The sequence below is a fragment of the Eutrema salsugineum genome, unplaced genomic scaffold (genome assembly GCF_000478725.1).
Source record: "Eutrema salsugineum unplaced genomic scaffold, Eutsalg1_0 scaffold_13, whole genome shotgun sequence".
NCBI lineage: Eukaryota > Viridiplantae > Streptophyta > Magnoliopsida > Brassicales > Brassicaceae > Eutrema > Eutrema salsugineum.
In genome coordinates, this window is record NW_006256885.1 from 3,428,730 (window position 1) to 3,453,312 (window position 24,583).

At 38.2% G+C, this 24,583-nt stretch overlaps 8 protein-coding genes and 3 pseudogenes across 13 annotated transcripts; 9 read left to right on the forward strand and 2 right to left on the reverse strand.

Moving 5' to 3' along the window:
- Positions 1-7: 7 nt before the first annotated feature.
- On the reverse strand, positions 8-1,789 carry LOC18024647. Of its 4 annotated transcripts, none has more exons than XM_024159778.1 (6): positions 1,661-1,734; positions 1,414-1,530; positions 1,212-1,312; positions 1,055-1,099; positions 439-536; positions 8-221 (listed from the first exon to the last, which is right to left on the reverse strand). In XM_024159778.1, exons 3-6 carry the CDS (start codon positions 1,263-1,265, stop codon positions 143-145), a joined length of 276 nt encoding a protein of 91 aa, XP_024015546.1. In that variant the 5' UTR covers positions 1,266-1,312; positions 1,414-1,530; positions 1,661-1,734; the 3' UTR covers positions 8-142. The 4 variants fall into 4 exon arrangements, with proteins under 4 accessions (XP_024015546.1, XP_024015548.1, XP_006406743.1 ...); XM_024159780.1 differs by having other exon boundaries at positions 1,063-1,099; positions 1,661-1,732; XM_006406680.2 differs by lacking the exon at positions 1,414-1,530 and having other exon boundaries at positions 1,661-1,789.
- A 312-nt stretch (positions 1,790-2,101) lies between these two features.
- On the forward strand, positions 2,102-4,177 carry LOC18024648 (annotated as a pseudogene).
- A 1,228-nt stretch (positions 4,178-5,405) lies between these two features.
- On the forward strand, positions 5,406-7,696 carry LOC18024649 (zinc finger BED domain-containing protein RICESLEEPER 2). The gene is made up of 2 exons (XM_024159724.1): positions 5,406-5,555; positions 5,789-7,696. The coding sequence occupies exons 1-2, from the start codon at positions 5,519-5,521 to the stop codon at positions 6,865-6,867; spliced, it is 1,116 nt and encodes a 371-aa protein (XP_024015492.1). The 5' UTR covers positions 5,406-5,518; the 3' UTR covers positions 6,868-7,696.
- Positions 7,697-8,032: 336 nt separating this feature from the next.
- LOC112088998 (zinc finger BED domain-containing protein RICESLEEPER 2-like) lies at positions 8,033-10,168 on the forward strand. Its single transcript, XM_024159790.1, has 2 exons — positions 8,033-8,152; positions 8,319-10,168. Exons 1-2 carry the CDS (start codon positions 8,104-8,106, stop codon positions 9,260-9,262), a joined length of 993 nt encoding a protein of 330 aa, XP_024015558.1. The 5' UTR covers positions 8,033-8,103; the 3' UTR covers positions 9,263-10,168.
- Positions 10,169-11,003: 835 nt separating this feature from the next.
- Positions 11,004-12,927, forward strand: LOC18024650 (annotated as a pseudogene).
- Positions 12,928-14,884: 1,957 nt separating this feature from the next.
- On the forward strand, positions 14,885-16,989 carry LOC18024651 (probable protein phosphatase 2C 43). 2 transcript variants are annotated; one of them, XM_006406684.2, is made up of 2 exons: positions 14,885-15,172; positions 15,704-16,989. In XM_006406684.2, exons 1-2 carry the CDS (start codon positions 14,885-14,887, stop codon positions 16,691-16,693), a joined length of 1,278 nt encoding a protein of 425 aa, XP_006406747.1. In that variant the 3' UTR covers positions 16,694-16,989. The 2 variants fall into 2 exon arrangements, with proteins under 2 accessions (XP_006406747.1, XP_024015744.1); XM_024159976.1 differs by having other exon boundaries at positions 15,036-15,172; positions 15,259-16,989.
- Positions 16,990-17,169: 180 nt separating this feature from the next.
- Positions 17,170-19,762, forward strand: LOC18024652 (dihydrolipoyl dehydrogenase 2, mitochondrial). Of its 2 annotated transcripts, none has more exons than XM_006406685.2 (3): positions 17,170-17,515; positions 18,047-19,307; positions 19,453-19,762. In XM_006406685.2, the coding sequence occupies exons 1-2, from the start codon at positions 17,243-17,245 to the stop codon at positions 19,295-19,297; spliced, it is 1,524 nt and encodes a 507-aa protein (XP_006406748.1). In that variant the 5' UTR covers positions 17,170-17,242; the 3' UTR covers positions 19,298-19,307; positions 19,453-19,762. The 2 variants fall into 2 exon arrangements, with proteins under 2 accessions (XP_006406748.1, XP_006406749.1); XM_006406686.2 differs by having other exon boundaries at positions 19,457-19,762.
- Positions 19,763-20,060: 298 nt separating this feature from the next.
- Positions 20,061-20,893, forward strand: LOC18024653 (pectinesterase inhibitor 2). Its single transcript, XM_006406687.2, has one exon. It carries the CDS (start codon positions 20,156-20,158, stop codon positions 20,795-20,797), a length of 642 nt encoding a protein of 213 aa, XP_006406750.2. The 5' UTR covers positions 20,061-20,155; the 3' UTR covers positions 20,798-20,893.
- Positions 20,894-20,928: 35 nt separating this feature from the next.
- Positions 20,929-21,865, forward strand: LOC18024654 (pectinesterase inhibitor 2). Its single transcript, XM_006406688.2, has one exon. The coding sequence runs from the start codon at positions 21,315-21,317 to the stop codon at positions 21,834-21,836; it is 522 nt and encodes a 173-aa protein (XP_006406751.1). The 5' UTR covers positions 20,929-21,314; the 3' UTR covers positions 21,837-21,865.
- A 163-nt stretch (positions 21,866-22,028) lies between these two features.
- LOC18024655 (stress-response A/B barrel domain-containing protein HS1) lies at positions 22,029-22,903 on the reverse strand. The gene is made up of 2 exons (XM_024159989.1): positions 22,654-22,903; positions 22,029-22,437 (listed from the first exon to the last, which is right to left on the reverse strand). The coding sequence occupies exons 1-2, from the start codon at positions 22,791-22,793 to the stop codon at positions 22,248-22,250; spliced, it is 330 nt and encodes a 109-aa protein (XP_024015757.1). The 5' UTR covers positions 22,794-22,903; the 3' UTR covers positions 22,029-22,247.
- On the forward strand, positions 22,877-24,151 carry LOC18024656 (annotated as a pseudogene).
- Positions 24,152-24,583: the final 432 nt, after the last annotated feature.

Here is a 24,583-nt window from a genome sequence, read left to right on the forward strand (position 1 = left end):
TTAGAAGTAGAGAACATCCTGATTGATTGCACACCAAAACCATCATTGTTAAGAATCACTGAAGCTCAGTACAAAGTCTTTTATTAAAGCCTACCCTGGACCACAGAGCGCATAATGACAGAGAGTCTGCAACAAGACTGCATCAGGATCTCTGGCTAACCTTGCGTCCTGCTAGCTTCTCTGACTCAAACAACATGTGATTGATGAGTCCCCGAGCAGCACTGCCAAATACCAACATAAAACGTTTTAATTCATTCCAAACTCTTCAGATAGATGTATAAATCCCAAGAGTGTTTTGTAATATATGGCATCAATGATATCGTGCGGCTATTTGTGTGTGTGTGAAACATCATTTTTTTTACAACGTATGCAGCAATGAGTCATAAGGTTTAACAAAAATAGCATTCACTGGAGGTTGGAAAGAAGAAGAAAACTCACTCATCCTTCAACTTCTGAATCTTCTCTGGGTCTGTCTCATTCATATGTTTCTTAAATTGCTGCCTCACCATACCAACAACCAGCTCAGTGTTGTGTTGCTGCAAGACACAAACAAGTAAACAGAACAATGTTCATTTCTTATACCAAATCTAGGCAGAAAATCGAAATTGCTCACAGAATCAAAATAGAAATGATGAAATGATATCTATCTCAAACTTTTCTGGATGCATCATATCGATACAAATGTTCAGGCTTAAATCAAACTGCATTCTTATATGCAGAAGGCAACCCCCACAAATGGGTCAAGAGAATCAACTCTAAAAGGTATCAATATACACGAGTTCTTGGGAAGAAAACACAAACACAAAGTACCTTGCGCTAAAGCAAAAATCTCTACATTTTGCTCTAAGTAACTAAAACTTAAAGCAATCCAAAAAACCTCGTTTTAGTTTTGAAGGGCTAAAATGAAATTCTTATATTGGACACATTATCATATTAGAAACAAGAATGGCAATCATACTAAACACAATCCCATCGAAAGCAACAGGGTGTCTGAATCTGAAAAAGCAGGTTCATATTTAAAGCTCAGAGAAACTATTAGTTCAGAGAATCTCACCTGCTTACCAATAAATGTAGCTCTACGAAGACATTCTCGGTACAGCTGCTCATAAGAAGAGGCGAATAGATCAGTGAAATAACATTAAGAAAGGAAAAAAAAACAAAAGCACAAGTTAATGTGGACATTGTAAGAAAATCGAACCGATGATACTGACCCTAACCACATTGTTAGCGAGCTCAGGAGGCAGAGAACCTTGTAGAGTCGGCATTTTCACAAGAGATCTTGGGCTTCAGTTACGCTCTTCTTTTCCTGTTACTGTACAAAAACACAAGATCGAAATTATCGATCAGAAACGTAAACTTAAACCCTGAAGCTGTAGTCACCGAAGAGCAATTTTACTCATTTCAAGTCCTCACCGAATTTAAAATTGATAGAAAAAACCGGTATTTTCGGATAAACAGCATCCAAAAATTGTAGAAATCTAAAAAACCAGAATCCATTGAAAGACCAATCTGAATCTGTGCTGGGATCGTCTACAAAAAGTGGAACAGAAGAAGGCAGAGAGATTGGATTGCAGAGAAGAAAATTTTCTGAAATCGATACCATTATTCAAACCAAATAGACAAAAGGCGTAGAGAGAGAGACAAATAGATCGATGCTTACCGGCGAAATGACCGGACGTCGAAATCTCGAGCTTGACAGAGACGGCCAGAAGCAGGCATTCAACGGTGAGACAGACTGAGAGCTTCGGATTTTTAAGACTTCAGGTAAAAACTAACAGATAAACGACGTCGTTTGATAAACTTAAAAACGCGCCGAAAATAGGCCCATTAAGTTATTAGGTTACATAAGGCCCATAAGAATATATATATTTCCAAGTAATATGTTTGAAACAATCTCATCCGTCCATTGTTAGCGTTACCAGCCGTAGATTATCCCTACGCGGATAGCTTAGACTCCAGTAGCATTCCCGCCTAAATCATAAATAAGAATCCTGCAAAGATTTTAGCATTGAAAATCGGAATCGTCTTTTTATTGCTCAAAACGAAAACCCTAAATTGTCTCTCTCTCTCCCTTCGCCTCCCCAGAAGAGCAACCTTTGTTATGGACAACAGTGATCTCGCCGCCGGTTCCGGTTCCGGCTCCGCCTCGACCACCGGTTCAGGTCTGATTTCTTCTTTCGTTTTTTTTCATTTCATTGCGCGTTTCATCAAGTCCTCTCTCTCCGGAGAGCTAAAGTCTGATTAACTTGTCTTGTTTTCTCGTATTTTTTAAATGGATTTTATCCCAATTTCTAGGGTTTATTCTGTTTGGTGTTTCAAATGTCTAGTGTTGTAAAAACCTACCAATGTGGCGTCTTTTTGGGTATATGTATTCTACTGACTCTAGTGTCTGCATATATAATAGGTTGTTTTTTCTGTTTATGTGTCTGAATGTATAGTGATGTCTTAATACTGTATGCATCATGTGGATTTTTAGATATGAGGAAGAAACAAAAGCATGACGATTCTGTGGATGATAAAGAGAAGGTTGGGGTTGATTCTTCTCCACAGGAAGAGGACGAAGAGAAGAGCCGTTACAGATCTATGGCCACGATTGCCATTGGTTATGGGATCAATCCCACTGTTGAGAACTTCATCATTCCAGGAATGACACAGACGGTGTGCCCGAGTTTTTCTCCCAATACTCCTAAACTCAAGAGTACAGTTCTTGAGATGTACGAAGAAGGTAGAGAAAGTCAAGAAATTGTTGAAGGTTTCACCTGGGAAACTAACCCTCTCTTATGACTGGACTGTTCTTGGGGATTGGACTAGTGAATGCATTGAGGGTCCTATCTTGCACGAGGATTTCATCGTTACCCGCGTTTATTTCGCTGATGAAAACTTTAGGATGAAGAAATGGATCTTGGGTTACCATCCTCGCGAGTCTTTGAAGGTGAAAGACATTTATGTTGACTCTTTCAGGAACGTTATCACGGAGCACGAGATTGAGAGCAAGGTCTCGACTCTTCTTGTGCCTAACTATGGCGATCTTGGTGTCAAAGCGTTTGATGATTTTAGAAAATGGATTGAAGAGAGAGGGAACAATCCTATCAACCCTCGTGTGTTCCTCATCTACTGTTGCTCCGACATTTTTCGGTTGATGGTTGATGACGTGTTAAAGGACATAAACATATGGGTGATGGAGCGTGTCCGGATGCTGGTTGGTTGGGGAAGAATGGTACCTACCAATTGGCACGTCACATTGGGTAAGCTGCAGAAAGCTGTAGATATGGAAGCCAAGAATGTATTTGAAGAGGAAGAGGATTACCAGGATTATGAGCAACCAACCGATGAAGAATGGATAATGATTAAAACCTTTTGCAAGCTTGCGGGTTGCATTTATAAAGTTGCAAAAGAGCTTTTTGAGGGAGAGTATGCAACATCTAACGTCTACTTCCACCTTCTCGCGGAGCCAAAATTCATGCTAAACCAAGAGCTCAAGAATGGAGATAGCGATTACTTCCTCAACAAAGCTAAAGAAATACTGGAGAGGTTTGATAAGTATTGGAACGATATGTTTCTTGTTTTGGCATCTGCTTCTGTGTTAGACCCTCGGTTCAAGATGAAGTATCTTGAGTTTTACTGCTCAAAGAAGGAAGTTAGTGATGATGGTTCAAAAGCTGAAACTGTTTTGGACTATTTACGCAATCTATATGCTCACTACGCTTCTAGTGATATCCGTCCTCAACCAGAACGTGTCGATGGTGCAGTTTACCCATATTGCAGCTGGATTAAGAAGATCTTAGAAGAGGAAGAAAAAGAAGAAGAAGAAGAAGAAAAAGAGGAAGAGAAAGAGAAAAAGCCTGATGCGTACAAGGATTTTGTTTTCGTTCAGGAATATCTCAAGTTTGAAGGATCTTCACGAGAATTTCATGACTCAGAACTTGATTCTTATCTCAAAGAACCAGTTTTGGAGTGGAACAAAGACTTCAATGCTCTGGATTGGTGGAGAGAAGAGAGCCCAAAGTACCCGATCCTCTCCCGAATAGCTCGTGACATTCTCTCCATTCCAATATCTCGTGGCACATCGTATGACGCTTATGTTGCAGACAAAAGAGAGCCTCCTGATTTTGTTGTCTCCATGGAGGCAAAACTTGTGAACGCCATGATGTGCAGCCAGAGCTGGCCACGACGTTGATATGGCAGATTTGGTAACTGGTAAGAACATAAAATGCTATTATTGCCTTCATGAAAACTCGATAACTCTGTTTTCCCCTATCGTTATCTGTAACATGCTTTATCTTAAGGTATTGCTTTTGTTAGAGTAGACTAACATCAAAGTTCTCAATTCCACTGTCGATTAGAATTAGATGTGAAGTTTATAAAACAAACCACGTTTCTTGTCAATAAATAACGGTTCGATCCTGAGTTTCATGTTGTGTTTCTTTGATATTCTGTTTCAGGTACTGTGTTATGGAGGAATGGCTCAGTCACAAACATGAATCATTCATTCTCAATCCTTTGTTCCAAGTTCAAACTATTATAAAAGATCGATTAGAACTTAATATTATTAGTTTTGGTATTTTTGTCTTTTTGGATCAGTGACTTTTATATTCAAGGAATTGTTCTTTTTGGTTGATAAAACCGAGACTAACTGGATTAAGCTTTTCTTTGTTCCTCTTCTTTTGCTATTGAAATTGGATCTAACTTTAACGGAGAATCACTTCAAATGATTGATCTGCCTATGTTCCAAATATTCTATCGAACTCAGCCTCTGTTCTTCAATGTATAACATTCAAACATTGCCCTCTCCAAACACAAACATCTAAATAACCGTATATCATATTTGTTCATCGTGTTTCATGAGTTGCACAGAACAACGATACATTGAAAACGAATGGTACTAAATCAAAATACAAGTGACCAGTAAGATTTTGGTTGGTCTGTATATCATTTAAATAAAGAGATTTGGGTGTGTAGGTTAGTTTGGATGCTTATTGAGTACAACATAGCATTGCCCATATATTAGAGAAACCATCCTTCATTATTTCACACTCTGTTTCTTACAGTTAAACAGAAAAAAACAAAATGAAGTCTCTACTTTATGAAACTCCTTTAAGAAAATAGAAACGGAAACAAGATAATCTTCTTTGGCAACTTTAAAGTCTATCTTGTAGCAACAACCTCACGACCCGTGATTCAAACTAAGGCTTCCACAGAAGGCCTGTCAAGAGATGGCCCATTATCTGTGGAAAGGCCTAGCAAAAGATGGCCCATTATCTTACATATTCGGATATTCCCTGAATAATCGCGTCCGTCCACTGTTTGCTTTACCAAAACAAACGTCCCATTCAGCGTCGACTCTCGATAATCATCAAACCCAAGGAAAGCCAAAAAAATAATAAAAATAAAGAAGCCAACAACAACGTACGTGGACAGCTCCAGTAGCATTCCCGCCTTAAATCACCTTCTTCTTCCTCTACCGGAAACCCTAATTATTCTCTCCGCTTCCTCTCCCCGCAGAAACAGCAACGCTTCTATGGAATACGGTGATCTCGCGCTCGCCTCCTGTTCAGGTCTAAATTCTTCTTCCCTTTTCCATTTTTCTTCTCACTGTCACACTCCTGATATCCCTAATTTCTAGGGTTTCTTCTCCTCACGCTTTCCACTTGTGTGATTTTAAATCTTTCCAATTTTGTGAACCTTTTTGCGTATCTAGTACTGATTTTAGTTTCGATTATCTTTGCGTGTTCAAATCAAAGTGTCTCTGAATGCATAATGACATCTTTGCATCATCTGCGTTTTTTAGGTATGAGTAGGCAACTGAAATCGGACGATTCTATCGACAATGAGAAGACTGTGGTGGATAATCGAATCCCTACGCAGACGGAGAAAGAGAAGAAATTTCTGAGATCTACAGCTGAGTGGCTCATCCGTACTGCTCGTGTACCTCCTCATTCCTTTGTGGATCGCATGGGCCCGGTCTTGCCTTTCGATGATTCTCTACAGTCTCTACTCGAGGGAGAGATTCTTAAGATTCACGAAGAACGCAAAGACAAGGCCAAGAAATTCCTCAAGGATTTCGATGGCAAGTTGACAATCTCTTATGATCGGGTCGCTTATGATGATGAGTGGCTGGCTTATGATGAGGAATATGATGACAGTTATTCCAAAGATGGCCCTGTTTTGCACAAGGCTTTCGTCAATTTAAGTGTCCATTTCGTTGATCGTAACTGGAATGTCAGGAAATGGATCTTGCGGTACTCTCCTATCGAGTTTGAACGCGTGGAAAAAGTTGAGGTTAAAAAGTTTAAGAAAGTTATTCTGGATTATGAGATTGAGGACAAGGTCTCTACTATTGTAGTGCCTAACCACGGTGATAAACGCTTTGATGCTCTCAGAAAGTGGATAGAAAAGAAGGGAGAAAATCCGATCGACCCTTGCTTCTTCCGCATCTGTTGCTGCTCTGATCTCTTCAGGTTAATGGCTGGTGATTTGTTTGACGACATGGACTTGCTGCTAGAGGATATCCGAGTCTTGGTTGGCTGGGGAAAGATGTCATCAACCAACTGGAACGTCACTTTGTGTAGTCTTCAAGAAGCTCTAGATATGGAAGATAAGAAAGTATTTGAAGAGGATGAGTATTACCAGGACTTTGACCAACCATCTGAAGAAGAATGGATGATGGTTCGAACTTTCTGCAAACTCGCTGGTTGCATCTACAAAGTGGCAAAGGAGCTTTTCGAAGGAGGGTATTCGACATCTAACGTCTACTTCCATCTTCTTGCGGAGCTAAAGGGAATGTTGAACCAAGAGCTAATGAGTGCTGATGATGATTACTTCCTCTGCAAAGCTAAGAAGATATTGGAGAGGTTTGATAAGTACTGAAATGATATGTTCCTGGTTTTGGCAACTGCTTCTGTGTTAGACCCTCGGTTCAAGGTGAAATACGTTGAGTTTTACTGCTCAAAGAAGATTGACAATGACGAAGCCCCAAAAGCTGAAACTGTTTTGGACTATTTACGCAATCTATATGCTCAGTATGCAGCTAGCGATACTTGTACACAAACAGAATGCATGAATGCTACAGTTGATTCACTTTCCTATACCGCAGAGGAAGATGAAGAAAGTGATAAAGAATATGAAGAAGAAGAAGGTGGAGTAGAAGAACAGAAGGACGAGGAAGAGAAAAAACATGATACATACAAGGATTTTGTTTTGTTTCAGGAATTTCTCAAGTTTGAAGGATCTTCTAGAGATTTTGATGAATCAGAACTCGGTTCCTATCTCAAAGAGCCAGTTATGGAGTGGAACAAAGACTTCAAAGCATTGCAATGGTGGAGAGAAAAGAGCCCACAGTATCCAATCCTCTCCCGAATAGCTCGTGACATTCTCTCCATACCAATCTCTCGTGCCACATCGTATGACGCTTATGTTGCTGACCAAAGAGAGTGTCCTGAATTTGTTGTCACCATGAAAGCCAAAGTTGTGAACGCCATGATGTGCAGCAAACGCTGGTCACGACTTTGATTTGGCAAATGTAAGTCGTAACAACAAAAAATGCTTTGGCCTTAGTAGGATCATATTTCTGTTTCTTTTTTTTTTTGTATTTTTCTTATCATTCAGTCTGTTTTCCATTTCGACAATAGTGACATTGGGAACTTGTGATTGTTCACAATTTCAAATTAGTATTTTCGACATTTGATATTTTTAGGGAACCTTACATTTGTATGATTTTGCATCACCAAAACTCTCATCTTGCTGTACTTTTATGAATGGTTCATGATGTCAACAAAAATATGGTTCCTTATTTTTGTGGCAAATATGGTTTGTATATAATTTTGTATCACAAAACCCCGAACATAATATCCGAAATAATCTCATCCGTCCACTACTTTCATTACTGACCGTGCGATCCATCGCCTCGATGATTAAATCAGGTAAATAAAAGAAATCGCCAATAAAGAAAGCCACGTAGGTCGATATACCTCAATTAGCATTCCCGCCCAAATCATAAATAGAGATTAATTAGCATCGGAAATCGGAACCGTCTCTTATTTACCCAAAACGAAAACCCTAAATCCTCTCTCTCACTTCGTCTGCCCCTGAACAGCAACCTTTGCTATGGACAACGGTGATCTCGCCTCCGGTTCTGGTTCCGGCTCCAGTTCAGGTTCTAATTTCTTCTTCCTTTTTTCATATCTTTCTCTCCAGAGAGCTCTGTTTTCTCATAATTTTTGTAGATGTTATCCCCAGTTTCTAGGGTTTTGTTCTAGATATGGGTTCTTGTTTTTTGTTCGTCTGGATGGCATAATGATATTCTAATACTGTGCATTTAGATATGGAGAAGAAACGAAAGTTAGACGATTCTGTGAACGATTCTATTGATAATTGTGAGGACGATTTTGTGGACGATTGTGAGGACGATTGTGAGGACGACGAGGAGATGGTGGCGGATGATCTTACTTCAACTGCCGAGAAGGAGAAAGATGGTTACAACGCTATGGCCAAGTGGTTCATTAGTGATGGGATTAATCCTAATATCATTAAGAAAGCGTCCTTCGCAAAGTTTATGCGGCTTGTAAAGCCAGATTTGCCTCTTAGTGTTCCACTAGTCGAGAAGGAAGTTCTTCTGATACACGATGAATACAAAGAGAAGGCCAAGAAATTTCTCAAGGATTTTCAAGGGAAGATAACCCTCTCTTATGAATGGTTGCTTCTTGGGAATGAGCGGACCATAGATCACATAGATGACCCGATTTTGCACGCGGATTTTGTTCGTATGGCTGCTCATTTCATTGACGATAACTGGAAGGTCAGGAAATTGATCCTCGGTTACTCTACTGACGAATTTATACCTCTGGACGACATTTATCCATACCATTTTAGAACTGCTGTTCAGGGTTTCGAGATTGAGAACAAGGTCTCTACTATACTAGTTCCTAACATCGAGGATTTAGATGAAAAAGCAGTTGATGCTATCAGGAAGTGTATAGAAGCGAAAGGGAATAGCTCCATCAAACCACCGGTTTTTCTAGTCTATTGTTGTGCTGATCTTTTCCGGTTAATGGTTGAGGATCTGTATGGTGGCATTAGCCCGTTGCTGTATGAGAATTTACGTATGTTGGTTAGTTGGGGAAGATGTTTGTCAGCACCCAACTGGAACGTCAATTTGAATCATCTGCAACAAGCTGTAGATATGAAAAACGAGGATGCATTCTCAAAGGATGAGATTTACGACGATTATGACAAACCGTCTGATGAAGAATGGATAAAGATTTAAACTTTTTGCAGTCTCACTGGTTGCATCTATAAAGTGGCAAAGGAGCTTTTCGATGAAGGGTATTCGACATCTAATGTCTACTTCCACCTTCTTGCTGAGCTGAAGGTAATGTTGAACCGAGAGCTCGCTAGTGCTGATAATGATTACTCCCTGATGAAGGCTAAGAAGTTGTTGAAGATGTTTGATAAGTATTGGAATGGCATGTTTCTGGTTTTGGCAACTGCTTCTGTGTTAGACCCTCGGTTCAAGATGAAGTACATTGAGTTTTACTGCTCAAAGAAGATCGATAATGATGATGATGCTTCAAAAGCTGAAACTGTTTTGGATTATTTACGCAATCTATACGCTCGCTACGCAGCTAATGAAATCTATCAGAAGCCATTATGTCCGGTTGCTACAATTGACTCCGAGGAGGAAAAAGAAGATGATGAAGGAGAAGAAGAAGATTTTGATGATGAAGAACGAGAAAGAGAGGCACCAAAGGACAAGGAAGAGAAGAAGAAGAAAAATCCTGATGCATACAAGGATTTTGTTTTGTTTCAAGAATTTCTCAAGTTTGAAGGATCTTCAAGAGAGTTTCAAGAATCAGAGCTCGATTCTTATCTGAAAGAACCTGTTATGGAATGGAATAAGGAATTCAAAGCATTGGAGTGGTGGAAAGAAGAGAGCATAAAGTATCCAGTCCTCTCCCGAGTAGCACGAGACATTCTCTCTATACCAATCTCACTTGCCACGTCGTACGATGCTTATGTTTCGGACAAAAGAGAGCCTCCTGAGTTTGTTCTTAACATGGAACCCAAAATTGCTAACGCCATGATGTGCAGCAAAAGCTGGTTACGACTTTGATGATAATGGAAAAATTGGTAAGAACTTTTTTTTTCTCTAGCAAGACTTGTGAAATGCTTTTCTAGCCTTCATGAAACTTAATAACTCTGTTTTTCGTTTTGGTACTTTCGTTTTGGTACTTTCGTTTTAAATTATTGGTTTTTGTAACAACAAAAAATGCTTTGGTTTTGGTGAAATCAAATTTCTTTTTCATTTAGTCTGCTTTCCATTTCAACAACAGTAATAACCTTGTACTAACTAATATTAAAATTCTCAAATTCACTTTGATTAATGTGACATTTGAAGTTTCTTGATCGAATTACTGTGTTACTTTATTAGTATTTTCGACATTTTATTTTTTTAGGAACCTTTGACTTTATGCTTCTGAATTTTGCATCACCAAAACTTATATTCGTTACAATGGCAATATTGGGATTTTGTAGATAGTAAACTTTATATAACTTGCTGTATTTTTATGGAAATGGAAGTTAATCTTTATTTATTAGACCAAAGAAAAGGAGTTTTTTTTTCTTTATAACAAAAAAATCATAGAGTTAAAGGCAATTGCGGAAACTTAAAGAAAACATTCTTCATATGTATATATCATTTTTCTATCACAAAATGTGAACATAATATTCGAAAATAATCGCATCCGTCCACTCTTTTATTACTGACCGTGCGATCCAGCGCTTTGATAATCAAATCACGGAGGGAAAGAAACTTTCCAATAACTGGAGGCCACGTAGGTGTATAGCTCAATTAGCATTCCCGCCTAAATCATAAATAAGATCCTACAGATATTTAGCATCGAAAATCGGAATCGTCTATATATTAGTTACTCAAAACGAAAACCCTAAATCATCTCTCTCACGTCGTCTCCCCCAGAACAGCAACCTTTGCTATGAACAGCGGTGATCTCAACTCCGGTTCCGGCTCCGGCTCCGATTCAGGTTCTAATTTCTTATTCTTTTTTCATTTCTTTCTCTCCAGAGAGCTTTGTTTTCTCATAATTTTGGTAGATGTTATGCTCAATTTCTAGGGTTTTGTTCTAGATATGGTTGCTTTTTTTGTCGTCTGGATGCATAATGATATTATAATACCTTCGTTTTTTAGATATGGGGAAGAAATTAAAATCGGACGATTCTGTGAACGATTCTGTGGACGATTCGGTGGATGATTCTGCTGATGATTGTATGGACGATTTTGAGGACGACGTTGAGAACGACTTTGAGTACGACTTGGAGAACGATTTTGAGGACGATGAGGAGATTTTGGAGGATAATGTTCCTGATTGGTTCATTAGTGCTGGGATTAATCCTGATAACATTAGGAAGGAAGTTCTGAAGATATACGAAGCACAAAAAGAAAAGGCCAAGAAATTTCTCAGTGATTTTCAAGGGAATATAACCCTCTCTTATGAATGGTTGCTGCATGGTAATGAATGGACCAGCGAATACTCAAAAGGCCGTGTTTTGCACGAGGATTTCGTCTGTATGACTGCTCATTTCGTTGACGATAGCTGGAAGGTCAGGAAATGGATCCTCGGGTACTCTACTGGCGAGTCGATACCTCTGGACGACATTTTCACTTACCATTTTAGAACAGCTGTTCAGGGTTTCGAGATTGAGAACAAGGTCTCTACTATACTACTTCCCAACGATGAGGATTTTGATGAAAAGACGGTTGATGCTATCAGGAAGTGTATAGAAGCGAAAGGGAACAGCTCCATAAACCCACCGGTTTTTGTAGTCAATTGTTGTGCTGATCTTTTCCGGTTAATGGTGAATGATCTGTATAGTGGCTTTAGCTGGTCGCTGTACGAGGATGTTCGTATGTTGGTCGGATGGGGAAGATGTTCGTCAACAAACTGGAATGTCAAATTGTATCACCTGCAACAAGCTGTTGATATGAAAAACGAGGATGTCTTCTCAAAGGATGAGATTTACGACGATTATGACAAACCGTCTGATAAAGAATGGATAAAGATTCAAACTTTTTGCAAACTCACTGGTTGCATCTATAAAGTAGCAAAGGAGCTTTTTGAAGAAGGGTATGCGACATCTAATGTCTACTTCCACCTTCTTGCTGAGCTGAAGGTAATGTTGAATCAAGAGCTCGCTAGTTCTGATAATGATTACTTCCTCCGCAAAGCTAAGAAGATGTTGAAGATGTTTGACAAGTACTGGAATGATATGTTCCTGGTTTTGGCTACTGCTTCTGTGTTAGACCCTCGGTTCAAGATGAATTACATTGAGTTTTACTGCTCAAAGAAGATTGACAATGACGAAGGTTCAAAAGCTGAAACCGTTTTGGACTGTCTACGCAATCTATACGCTCGCTATGCAGCTAACGAAATCTGTCAAAAACCAATATGTCCGGCTGCTACAATTGGCTCCAAGGAAGAAGATGATGATGAGGAAGGAGAAGAAGAAGATTATGATGATGAAGAAGGAGAAAGAGAAGCAGAAAAGGAAAAGGAAGAGAAGTAGAAGAAGCCTGATGCATATAAGGATTTTGTTTTGTTTCAAGAATATCTCAAGTTTGAAGGATCTTCAAGAGAGTTTCAAGAATCAGAGCTCGATTCTTATCTCAAGGAACCAGTTATGGAGTGGAACAAAGGTTTCAAAGCATTGGAATGGTGGAAAGAAGAGAGCCAAAAGTATCCAATCCTCTCCCGAGTAGCACGAGACATTCTCTCCATACCGATCTCACGTGCCACTTCGTACGACGCTTATGTTTCGGACAGAAGAGAGCCTTCTGAACTTGTTCTTTCGGAGGAACCCAAAATGGCTAACGCCTTGATGTGCGGCAGAAGCTGGTTAAAAGTCTTACCACTGTGATGATATGGAGAGAATGAAAACTTTCCTTTCATTGCTAAGAACTTCTCTCTTTTTTTCTCTAGTAAGAACTTAAAATGCTTTTCTACCTTTCATAAAACTTAATAACTCTGTTATCGTTTTCGTACTTTCGGTTCCCATTTCTATCTCAGTAGTGTTTCTTTTTTTTGAGTTGTTTACACCATCGTAATCTTGTTGAGTCGCACTCAAGGTTTTTTTTTTCTTTTTTTTCGACGTCTGACTCAGGGTTTATGATACCCATTTCCTCTGTTTTACATCCATTTCAGTTTTCTGTTTCTCAATTATAGATTTATAGCCGTAACACGTATGTTTATGTGATGAGAAAATAAACACGTCACATTTTATGAAAAGATAAGAATGAAATGAAAAGATAAGAATGAGATGAATATATAATTGTCTACTAAATTGACCAGAACTAATAGCGCTAAATATTGTCACCCTTTTGGAGTTCGAGTTGTTAAAAAAAAAAAAAATATTAAAAAATGTTCGTTATCTTTGCTTATTAAACCACAATTTCACAAAGAACAACACATATTAGCAGTATTGAGGAATACCAAATAAGTAGTTTTAACAATTAGTTAGTTTTTGATCTGAAATTTGTTAATAGCTTTAGAAAAAAATTACTCTTTTTTTCTTCAAGATTATTGTTTTAGTAATATGAACACACGTTAGCAACATATAAATCTAACATTTTTGGTTCAACCTATTGTTTTATATGTTTACTTTTTTCCACTTCTTTTAAAATTTGTTCTGTGTGAGCTCTTTACAATTATTCTTTTTCATTTCTTCAATAATCAAGTGAGTGAGGTAAAGAACTATACGGTGGCGGTGTATTGGTAAAGAGGCCAAGTGGTTTGAAAGGTTACACTCATGTTTCCCACGTGGTTCCACCATTAGCTAAGTACAGTAAAATTTCTATAAATTAATAATATTGGGACTATAATATTTTTTTAAATTATTGTGATATTAATTTATCTATAAATTAATAATTATTAATTTCCGCATATAATTTTCTACAAATTTATTTGGAATAATATTATAGTTTAAAATTTTAACAAATTTCATAATTTAAACTATAATTAAAAATTATAATTATCACAATAAAATAGTTTTTCACCATATTGGATTGTCCATATAAAAAATATACATGTTCATAAGTTAAAAATTTATCAAAAACCTATGGCTACTATCAGTATTATTGATGATAAAATTAAAGATAACACTACAATACATTTAAAATATTTACATGTAAGAAAATCAATTATCACATCAAAAAATCATCATAAATTTTAATTGTATATAGTAAAACAGCAATAAAAGCTACTGATATGATAATTAGAGAGATGAGAACCAATAAGATTTCAACTTTAACTAAAAAAGAATACGTTAGTCATATTTTAGAATAGTAAATTTACATATATTTACATAAATTTATATAATTATTAATTTATGTTTTTATTGGAACCATATATTTATATAAAGGTTTAAAAAAAAATTATTATCTTATTATCTTATTGAAATTGATGTATTTTTACATTAACCCGACTTGAGACCAGTAAAATTTATTAATTTATAGTGATTATTAATTTATTGAATATTAATTTATAGAGGTTTTACTGTATTATTAATCTTTGTCTTAATTGCTATTTTAACAGATTAGTGTGAGTTGTGAACACAAGAGTTTCATGCATTTAAACACCTAAACATAGATATCTACAATAATTTTTTCCCTTAAATGTAGAAATATTTAAATACCTAAAATAGAGTTTATTACATTTGTCAAAGATATATATATCTCATTTTCTAAAGCAAAATGTATCGAAATAGAATATAATATTTTTTTTATATATACACATATATTCTCAAGTTGAGAATCTCAACATATTCAGGTAAACCTAATTTGGTGTTTTCTTTAATATTTCGCTAAAAAAAAATTAAAATGCGTCCAAGCAAAGCTTCAGTGACTCAAACATGGCTGCTTTTTACACAGCTTCGTCTCTGGAAAGATCTCGTAATCAGATGTGTCCGTCAGTTTATTAGAAGAGCAAAAGCGATGCTTCTGAGTCAAAACATGGTCGCTGAATCTGCTGAGATCAGTGTCATCGACGTGAAGTCTCATCTTTCCGTCGAGAAAGATCCCAACAACTTTCAGATTGCCGAAATTCGAATTCACGACTCCGTTTGCATTGAGATTCCGGGTTCTGAAGAAACGTCTCTTTTAGGATCGGTACGTGTTTGGGTCTCTTTTTGTTTTCTCTTTCTCTAATCTCAATCTTGCTTCTTTTGATACTTTAGGACTCTGTGTCATTCCAGGTTCTCCGATGAAGTCGAAGCTCGAATTGAATCGGATTGAGTCTTTTTTCTTCTTTGTAATTCCGCTTGCTTGTGTAGTTGTGGATTAGAATTTAGCTTTTTGATTAGAATTCGGCATCAAGACTTGACTTTTCAGTGTTAATTTTTTCATTTGCGTCTTCCTTGTTAAATCCTATTCGAGTTTAGGAAAGAAAGACTGGTGATTTAATATAGTGTCGCCTTTTTCCTTGTTAAGACTTTGATTTCAGCTTTTCGTGGATCAATGTCTTCTTCAGTGTCATAGTTAAAGCTTGATTTCCTTTTGCTGCTCTATTGCACAGAATATTCTGCTGTGTAAATTCTCTGTTTGTTCCTGTAAATTATCTCTCAATACTATGATGTTGGAGGAGCAGAACAACTAAACACTAAACAAGCTCTAATGTTACTTTTTTAATCCTCAAAACAGGTCAAGAGTTGTTCTGCAACAAATGCAACTACCATTGAAGAGCCTGCTACTGAGTTTGTCCCAACAATAAGTTCTGGGAGTTATGCGGATAAGGGTGACTACCGGGAGTATATGGAAGATGAACACATATGCATAGACGACCTTTCAGCTCATCTTGGGTCTTCCTTCTTCAGTTTCCCAGTGCCCATCGCTTTCTACGGTGTATTCGATGGCCATGGTGGACCTGAGGCATCCCAGTACATAAAAGAGAACGCAACGAGATTATTCTTTGAAGATGCTGTTTTTCAAGAATTGCCTTCCATTGTGAACACCTTCTTCTTGAAAGAACTGGAGAAGTCTCACCGTAAAGCTTATAGGTTAGCTGATCTCGCCATGGAAGATGAAAGCATTGTTAGCGGTTCTTGCGGAACAACCGCCTTGACCGCTCTTGTAATCGGGCGGCACTTAATGGTAGCTAACGCTGGCGATTGCCGTGCAGTGCTCTGCAGGAAAGGAAAAGCTGTTGATATGTCGTCTGATCACAAATGTACGTTTGAGCCAGAACGTAGACGTGTAGAGAATCTAGGAGGGTACTTTGAAGGTGAGTATCTCTACGGTGATCTCGCTGTTACAAGGGCTCTTGGAGACTGGTCGGTGAAGAGGTTTTCACCACTCGGAGAATCTCTGTCACCTCTGGTATCAGACCCGGACATTCAACAGATGATCTTAACCGAGGAAGATGAGTTCTTGATTATGGGATGTGATGGTGTTTGGGATGTGATGACAAGCCAGTATGCTGTTACATTCGTCAGGCAAGGACTCAGGAGACATGGTGACCCGAGAAGATGTGCGATGGAACTTGGAAGGGAAGCGTTAAGGCTTGACTCATCGGATAATGTTACAGTGGTGGTCATATGCTTCACATCATCACCAGCTCCTCAAAGGAGAAGAATACAGTTTTGTGTTTCTGATGAAGCCCGAGCTCGGTTACAAACGATGCTTGAAGGCTAATTCGATTAAAGTTTTTGCTCGGTCTTGAGGGAGACAATGTATATAATAGAGAAGCAGAGATGTGGTTTTGAGATAATCATCCCCCCTCAAGGCAAAAGATTATTTGATGACATTACATCTCTGATATTTGGATGTAATAAAAGAAGGCAAAAAGAGAAGATGAAGGACTTTTTGTTGTTGTTGTTGTTGAATGTTCATAAGTGTTGTAGCCATTTTTGATCTTGTTTGTTTGGCTATTTCTCCGGTAGGATTATTGAGCACTTATGTACAAAAACTGATTTAAGATTAGAGGCAAATCAAGGTTATTAAAGTTAATCACCAGATGTCTCCATTTTTTCTCTTCCAGATTGTAATGTTTAATAGTTTAAATTGATTTTGGATTCTGTTAATTATGATTTACGGAAAAGAAAAAGAATAATTAAGGGAAAAAGAATTATTCAGGCCCTTTCTAGTGTTTTTCCGTCTTTATTCGACTCTTCAAAGAGCCAAAGTCTCTCTTTCCCATCTCTCTCTATAAGAAAGTTCGACGGAAGGAGAAGAACAACAACGATGGCGATGGCGAGCTTAGCTAGGAGAAAGGCGTACTTTCTGACCAGAAACATCTCTAAATCTCCCACTGACGCTCTCAGATTCTCTTTCTCCCTCACCCGCGGCTTCGCTTCGTCGGGATCCGACGAGAACGATGTTGTCATTATCGGCGGCGGTCCTGGAGGTTACGTGGCGGCGATAAAGGCGGCACAGCTCGGTCTCAAGACTACCTGCATCGAGAAACGTGGTGCTCTCGGCGGTACTTGCCTTAACGTCGGCTGTATTCCTTCAAAGGTGATTCAGAAACTCCTTTCTCCTTCGTGGAATCAACTCTCTCTTTTTTTTCTTCGAAAACCTCGATTCGGCAGAATTTTTCTCTAATTTTTGTCGTTGATCATTATTGCGATTCGATCTATTTCTTTACGAACTGCTTGTGTGATGATAATTGTTTAGTACTCCGATCATTTTGAGGACGTTTTGCTGAATTCTGTTTGTGCTTGATTTCGCGGAAATGGAATTATCAATTTTATTCTCGTTGAATTGGGTTCGTGAAGTGCAAATGCTGGATCATGATGCTCTCTTGGCTCGTTGTCCAAGTTTGGTGTAGAAAAAGTTGTATGAAACTCTCATTTCCCTAGACCATAACTGTGGTAGATATTAAGAGCACTAGATTTTTTGTTTTCTGATTTTATTAGGCTCTTCCCCCACTCTGCTTAAGCTTTGAGAAATCTTATATGATGTTAATCTAATTATCGATATGCTGAATTGAATTTGTCTCGATACAGTTAACATAGCATTCACTCTATTGTTTTTCTTGTGTATTAGGCCCTTCTTCACTCTTCTCACATGTACCATGAGGCAAAGCACGTCTTTGCTAGCCATGGTGTTAAGGTCTCTTCGGTTGAGGTAGATCTTCCTGCTATGTTGGCCCAGAAAGACACAGCCGTCAAGAATCTCACCCGTGGAATCGAAGGTCTGTTCAAGAAGAACAAGGTAAACTACGTTAAGGGCTACGGTAAGTTTCTGTCCCCGTCTGAAGTCTCTGTGGAGACAATCGATGGAGAAAACACGGTTGTGAAAGGCAAACATATCATAGTTGCAACTGGCTCAGATGTCAAGTCTCTGCCTGGCATCACCATCGATGAAAAGAAGATTGTCTCATCAACCGGGGCACTGTCTCTGACAGAAATCCCAAAGAAACTGATCGTCATTGGCGCTGGCTATATTGGTCTTGAGATGGGTTCTGTGTGGGGACGGCTTGGATCAGAGGTCACAGTTGTTGAGTTTGCATCAGATATCGTGCCGTCAATGGATGGGGAAATCCGCAAGCAGTTTCAACGTACACTAGAGAAGCAAAAGATGAAATTCATGCTCAAGACTAAAGTTGTTGGCGTAGATTCATCAGGAGATGGCGTGAAGCTCATCGTGGAACCTGCAGAAGGTGGAAACCAGACTACTCTAGAAGCTGATGTTGTCCTCGTCTCAGCAGGAAGGACTCCGTTCACATCTGGACTTGATCTGGAGAAAATCGGAGTTGAAACAGACAAAGGCGGGAGAATTCTGGTGAACGAGAGGTTCTTGACAAATGTTTCAGGCGTTTATGCAATTGGAGACGTGATTCCAGGACCAATGCTTGCTCACAAAGCCGAGGAAGACGGTGTCGCTTGTGTTGAGTTCATAGCAGGCAAACACGGACATGTGGATTACGACAAAGTCCCTGGGGTTGTCTACACCTACCCTGAAGTTGCCTCTGTGGGTAAAACCGAGGAGCAGCTGAAGAAAGACGGTGTAAGTTACCGGGTTGGGAAATTCCCGTTCATGGCCAATAGCAGAGCCAAGGCCATAGACACAGCAGAGGGAATGGTCAAGATTTTGGCTGATAAAGACACAGACAAGATCTTGGGGGTTCACATAATGTCAGCAAACGCAGGAGAACTGATCCATGAGGCGGTTCTGGCGATCAACTATGATGCGTCGAGTGAAGACATCGCTCGAGTCTGTCACGCTCATCCCACCTTGAGTGAGGCTATCAAGGAAGCTGCCATGGCTACCTATGACAAGCCCATTCACATGTAGAAGCCCACAGGTAAATCACGGTTTAGTTTTGGTTCTGTTTAGGTTTAACGATTTTTTTTGTCTTTTCGTGTCTTAATTTGTCTTTACTTGTCTTAATTTGATTCTCTTTTCGTGTCTTAATTTGTCTTAATTTTTCGTGTCTTAATTTGATTCAGAAAGACGGAAAGCCTCGTATGACAAATCCAAATCGAGATCTTAACCGGCGTTGTTTTGGTTACTGGTTTGGTTTTCTATTTTCGGTTCAAACCTTGATTTTTTGTTTTTGGTGGATATGGGATGAGCTGAAAGAATATACTTTTACCACTCTTTTTACTGTTAATCTTCAACTGATGTTCAGCTTCGAGTTACGCTCGACCATAGTAATAATTTGAAATGCTCACCTAACCTGTTATGATTCATCGGGTTTGATGGTTGGTTTGAGTGGCCCCTTTTTTTTGGGTGAGTAAACCAAATTCTTTGTGATTTCATTTCACAATTTCGTTGATTCTGTTGGTATATCTAGTATCGGTTGTACTTCCAAATTTGACCATTTTGTTCGTCTATTCTCGGCCAGTTAAGTTACGTTTCCTTTGTGTGGTACTCTTTAAAGATATTTTTGCTAATTATCATGAACATCGACAAAAACAACTCATCATGGACACAATTAGGAAGTTTTCATACAGAAATCTACAAAGACGCCGGTCTATTCAATAGTCGCACTAATAATGGAAATGAGATAAATACGTTCATTCTTTCACACATTAGTTTAATAGTTTGAGTCAACAATTTACTAAAATAAACTACGTCGGGTCAACATTTCATTGACCCACACCAAGATCCTACCAAACAGGAGTTACACTTTTGCCACACCGAAAACTTATGTATATCTCATATATATACAACGAAGAAAGCTATCCCACATCTAAGAATACGCATAACTATTCTTCCATATTCAAGACAATGGCTTTTTCTTACGTCAAAAGAAACATTTTTTCAATTCTTCCTATTCTCGTTCTTCTATCAATCACCCCATTGTCTTCATCTTTCTCTCCGAATGACAAAGTCACAAAAGAATTAGTTAACCAGCTCTGCTCGCAGCCGACAATTTACAAGCACTTCTGCGTCGCTTGGCTGAACTCTGACCCAAAAACGTTCACCCTCGACTTACACGGTCTTATGGGTATGGTCATCGAAAAGACGGAATTGTTAGGGTACAAGAACCTAGCGATGATGAAAGGCTTAGCGAGAACAACGACTGATCCGAATCTCAAGATCCCATACGGGTCTTGCGTGACAGATTATGAATCATCCATTAAAGCGATCGAGGGAGCTAAAGGGTTTGCGAGCTCTAAGGAGTACCTGTTAGCAACTAAGGCTACTTTTGAAGCCTTTAATACTATATCTGATTGCGAAGCTCTGCTTGAACAACAGCCAATTCCGGCTTATGTTTCGCCACGCAATTTGATGTTTGAAAGAATGTGTAACATTGATACGGTTTTCACCAACCTTTTGGCGTCTTGATTCTTTATGTTTTCTTCACCTTCACCTGCAAGATGGCAAAACTTTAAAATGTCATTAACTCTGGTGTAGTAACGTTCAAACCAATAAATGAACAAATTCAATACTTAAATGGAAAAACTTTCATCTCTGGTGTAAATTCATGATGAGTATACATAAATCTCTAATTTTTTCAACAGTAAACTTTATTAGCATCAGAAATCATGAAGAAAAAAAATATATTAAGGAATGAATATATACCTAAAGGAGAAAATTCAAGAAAGTAAGTTAGAAGAATACTAATCAGATAACTCTCAATCTCTGCACTGTTGCTAAGAATAGCAAATTTTTTCTCTATCTTATATTAGGACTTGTGGTCTAACTAAGAATCAGAGACAGCAATAATCCTGTCCAAGAACTTCTATTATTAGTTCTAGTGGAAGCAATCAGTCCCAAGCACCTATAAATATGTAACCTCAGGCATATTAAGGGAGTAACCTTACCAAAAGAACCAACGAACACAAGAAAGAAAGAACCGACGATGGCAGCATACGTGAGGAAAAAAGTTTTTGTGTCTTCCCTGATGTTTTTTGTAATGATTGGTTCCTTGAACGCACAAGTGGCAGACATAAAAGCGATCTGCGGGAAAGCGAAAAACCCGTCCTTCTGTTCGAGCTACATGAAATCCAACCCAAAGACCTCGGGTGCTGACCTTCGAACACTTGCAAATATCACCTTCGGTTCTGCACAAACAAGTGCAAAAGGAGCTTTAGCTAAAATCCAATCTCTAGTCAAGACAGAAACCAATCCTACTTTGAAGAAAGGATACACCTCGTGCGTAGAGCAGTATAAGAATTCCATCAGCAATCTCAATGACGCTAAGCAGAACCTAGCGTCAGGCGATGGCCCAGGGTTGAACATTAAGGTTTCAGCAGCTATGGAAGGATCTAGTACATGTCAAGATAACCTGGCTAATGTCAAAGCTGATCCTTCCACTGTGAAGAACAGTGGCGATTTTCAGAATATCTGTGGCATTGTTCTTGTCATCTCGAACATGATGTGAGAAAGGGCTTGATTCGATATCCCTTCACACTCGTTAGATCACTACATCAGTCAGTTATAGATTCATATTACATATACAATCAAGAACTTGGTTTCTTGGCAACTTGTTTTAACATTGGCCATTACCACTATTGATAAAGTGCAAGAGATTAGAGACCACAAAGTATTCAAATCACAAAAGAAGACAAGCAAATATTCGAAACCAAACACTTTGATTATCAAGTAAAACTGAGGATCGTTTACACATCAACTCTAAAACAACATTAAAACACACACACACAAAAGAAAAATGAAAAGAAAGAATTTACAGAAACATCAGAACAACACAGGCCATTATTGAAACATGATCACAAGCAGCATGCCCGAGAGGAAAAAAAATGAAATAAGATGAAATTTTGCAGCTGCAAGATGATTAGAGATGGACAGAGGTAGGCTTGTAGTCTATAACCAATACTTTATCCAAGCTTCCAATGAACAAGTTGGCGAATTCAACGTGAACAGGATGAGCAATGTACTCAGCTACAGCTTCTTTGCTCTCAAATGTGGATTCAAAGATGTGTGTGAAACCTTTATGCAGATTCTCAATGCTCACATCGGTTCCCCTAAAACAATTTCCCCCAATTGCTAGTTACAATACCTATCATATTTGGTAGATAATAAAACTAAGCAACCCGATCGGGCGTGAATTTTCTAACTCTAAGAAGCTTTTTAGATCTACATTGGGGATCAATTTTTCGCTCTAATAAGAATCAAATCAAAACATTGAAGGATCGGCAGAGATTAAAATGTTTTTGAGAAAATGGGATAAGATATATTACCAGTGGAAAGCTTTCATAGGTTCGATGAGATTGACGAGATTGGCGTAACCATTGATAAGCTCTTTGATCTTCTCTGGGCTCACGTCATCTTTGAACTTAGCAAGCAATACGTGCTTCACAGGTCCCTTAGCTTCCTCCATTTTCGCTTCCTTTTTTCCTGCGATGTTCTCTGCTCTCTCTCTCTCTATCTCTCTCGGCTCTCTCAATGTCGCAGTTTAGATAAATGGACGGTCAAGATCTCTTCTACAGTGTAAAACGTGGAAACACGTGCCTCGCATTATTTATCATATCACGAAATAAAAATTAAGGCGATGAATAAAGCTTTTTATTTTATTTTTTTTTCTGTAAATTGAAGCTTTTTAAGTTAGTAGTAAAGGTTTGTAATAATTATATCAACCTAATTTCTGTTACGAGCAATAAAATTTGATAACGAAACTTTTTATCACTAACTTATAAACAATTTTAATCTTTAAAGATCGAGATCATGACTTAATTTGATTAATTTAAGGAATCTAATAACCATGATCGCAAAGAGATTAGAGACGTGAACTCTTCAAAACATGGTACTAAGCAAATAATTTACAATTCGGGTTGACATTTCATTAACAACACTAAGATAAAACCTGCCAAATAGAGTTGTTATATTTTGCTACCTCAAAAACTATGTATACTAAATATTAGTAAGCAATAAGCATATTTACACTATTTGCTAGAAAAAAGTTATAAAATCTATAGTACTTCATTAAAAGTCCTTAAATATAGTGTACACAATTAAGTGATTAAATTTAGTTTTCATGTGATTTTTTTCCTAGTACTGCGAACATTCCTAAATAGAGAGAAAAAGTCTCTTATCTATAATACGATTACCAAGGAATAGGCTCTAGCTTCCCAAATCTAAGAAAACACCTAACTGTTCTTTCACATTCAAGACAATGGCTTTTCTCTTGCGTCACAAGAAACGTATTTTTAATTCTTCCTCTTCTCGTTATCCTATCAGATCACCCCTTCGTCTACATCTTTTTCTCCAAGTGGCATAGTCACAAAGGAAATACTTTACCAACTCTGCTCAAAACCAACAATTTACAACCATTTCTGCGTCGCTTGGTTAACCTCTGATCCAACAACCTTCACAGTCGACCTGAATGGTCTTGTCCATCTGGTCCTCCAAAAGACGCAATTGTTTGGCTATAAGAATCTAGCGACGATGAAAGGCTTAACGAGAACCACGACAGATCCGACGCTCAAGACCCCATATGGATCTTGTGTGACAGATTATGAATCAGCCATTAAAGCGATCGAGGAAGCTCAAGGGTTTGCGAGCTCTAAGACGTATCAGTTAGCATCTCAGGCAGCTTCTAAAGCCTTTGATAGTATTTCTTCGTGCGTAGCTCAGCTTGAAGGGCGGAAGAATGTGCCGGCTTATGTTCCGCAACGCAATTTGATGTTTAGAAGAATGTGTAACATTGACACCGTCTTCTCCAACGTTTTGACGTCTTGATTCTTTCATCTTTCATTCACATGCAAGATGGCCCAAAAATAAAACTATTAAGATGTCATGGACTCTGGTGTAGTAACTTATAAACCAATAGAATTATTAAATTCAGAGTCAAATTACTGTCTTCCAACTTCGCTACAAATAAGAATTGTAAAACTTTTTCATCTCTTGTTACTTATGGACCTTATGGTGTTTTTCTTTATTTTTTATTTTCACTTATGATTTTTTTTGTGAAGCTTTGTTTATTGTTTTTTTCATAAAAAAATTGATGGTTTTATCAATATCTTGTTTCAGTATGTAGATCTTTATTATATTGATCTTGATATGATTTGGTAGAAATTTTAGGTCAAGATAGAACTATCCTTTTTTGGATTGTTTATGTTGCAGGTGGCTTTCATTGATCATGTATCAGCCAATCAGATTCGTGACACATGG

Coding starts and splice junctions, on each gene's coding strand:
- LOC18024653 (XM_006406687.2), top strand. CDS start 20,156: ATGTATATCTCATATATATACAACGAAGAAAGCTATCCCACATCTAAG.
- LOC18024651 (XM_006406684.2), top strand. CDS start 14,885: ATGCGTCCAAGCAAAGCTTCAGTGACTCAAACATGGCTGCTTTTTACA. Junction 15,173..15,703: donor AAACGTCTCTTTTAGGATCG/GTACGTGTTTGG, acceptor TCCTCAAAACAG/GTCAAGAGTTGTTCTGCAAC.
- LOC18024647 (XM_006406680.2), bottom strand. CDS start 1,265: ATGCCGACTCTACAAGGTTCTCTGCCTCCTGAGCTCGCTAACAATGTG. Junction 1,100..1,211: donor TCGCTAACAATGTGGTTAGG/GTCAGTATCATC, acceptor TCTTATGAGCAG/CTGTACCGAGAATGTCTTCG. Junction 222..438: donor ATTCAGAAGTTGAAGGATGA/GTGAGTTTTCTT, acceptor GGTATTTGGCAG/TGCTGCTCGGGGACTCATCA.
- LOC18024654 (XM_006406688.2), top strand. CDS start 21,315: ATGGCAGCATACGTGAGGAAAAAAGTTTTTGTGTCTTCCCTGATGTTT.
- LOC18024652 (XM_006406685.2), top strand. CDS start 17,243: ATGGCGATGGCGAGCTTAGCTAGGAGAAAGGCGTACTTTCTGACCAGA. Junction 17,516..18,046: donor TCGGCTGTATTCCTTCAAAG/GTGATTCAGAAA, acceptor CTTGTGTATTAG/GCCCTTCTTCACTCTTCTCA.
- LOC18024655 (XM_024159989.1), bottom strand. CDS start 22,793: ATGGAGGAAGCTAAGGGACCTGTGAAGCACGTATTGCTTGCTAAGTTC. Junction 22,438..22,653: donor CCTATGAAAGCTTTCCACTG/GTAATATATCTT, acceptor AAATTGTTTTAG/GGGAACCGATGTGAGCATTG.
- LOC18024649 (XM_024159724.1), top strand. CDS start 5,519: ATGGAATACGGTGATCTCGCGCTCGCCTCCTGTTCAG. Junction 5,556..5,788: donor CGCGCTCGCCTCCTGTTCAG/GTCTAAATTCTT, acceptor TGCGTTTTTTAG/GTATGAGTAGGCAACTGAAA.
- LOC112088998 (XM_024159790.1), top strand. CDS start 8,104: ATGGACAACGGTGATCTCGCCTCCGGTTCTGGTTCCGGCTCCAGTTCA. Junction 8,153..8,318: donor TGGTTCCGGCTCCAGTTCAG/GTTCTAATTTCT, acceptor CTGTGCATTTAG/ATATGGAGAAGAAACGAAAG.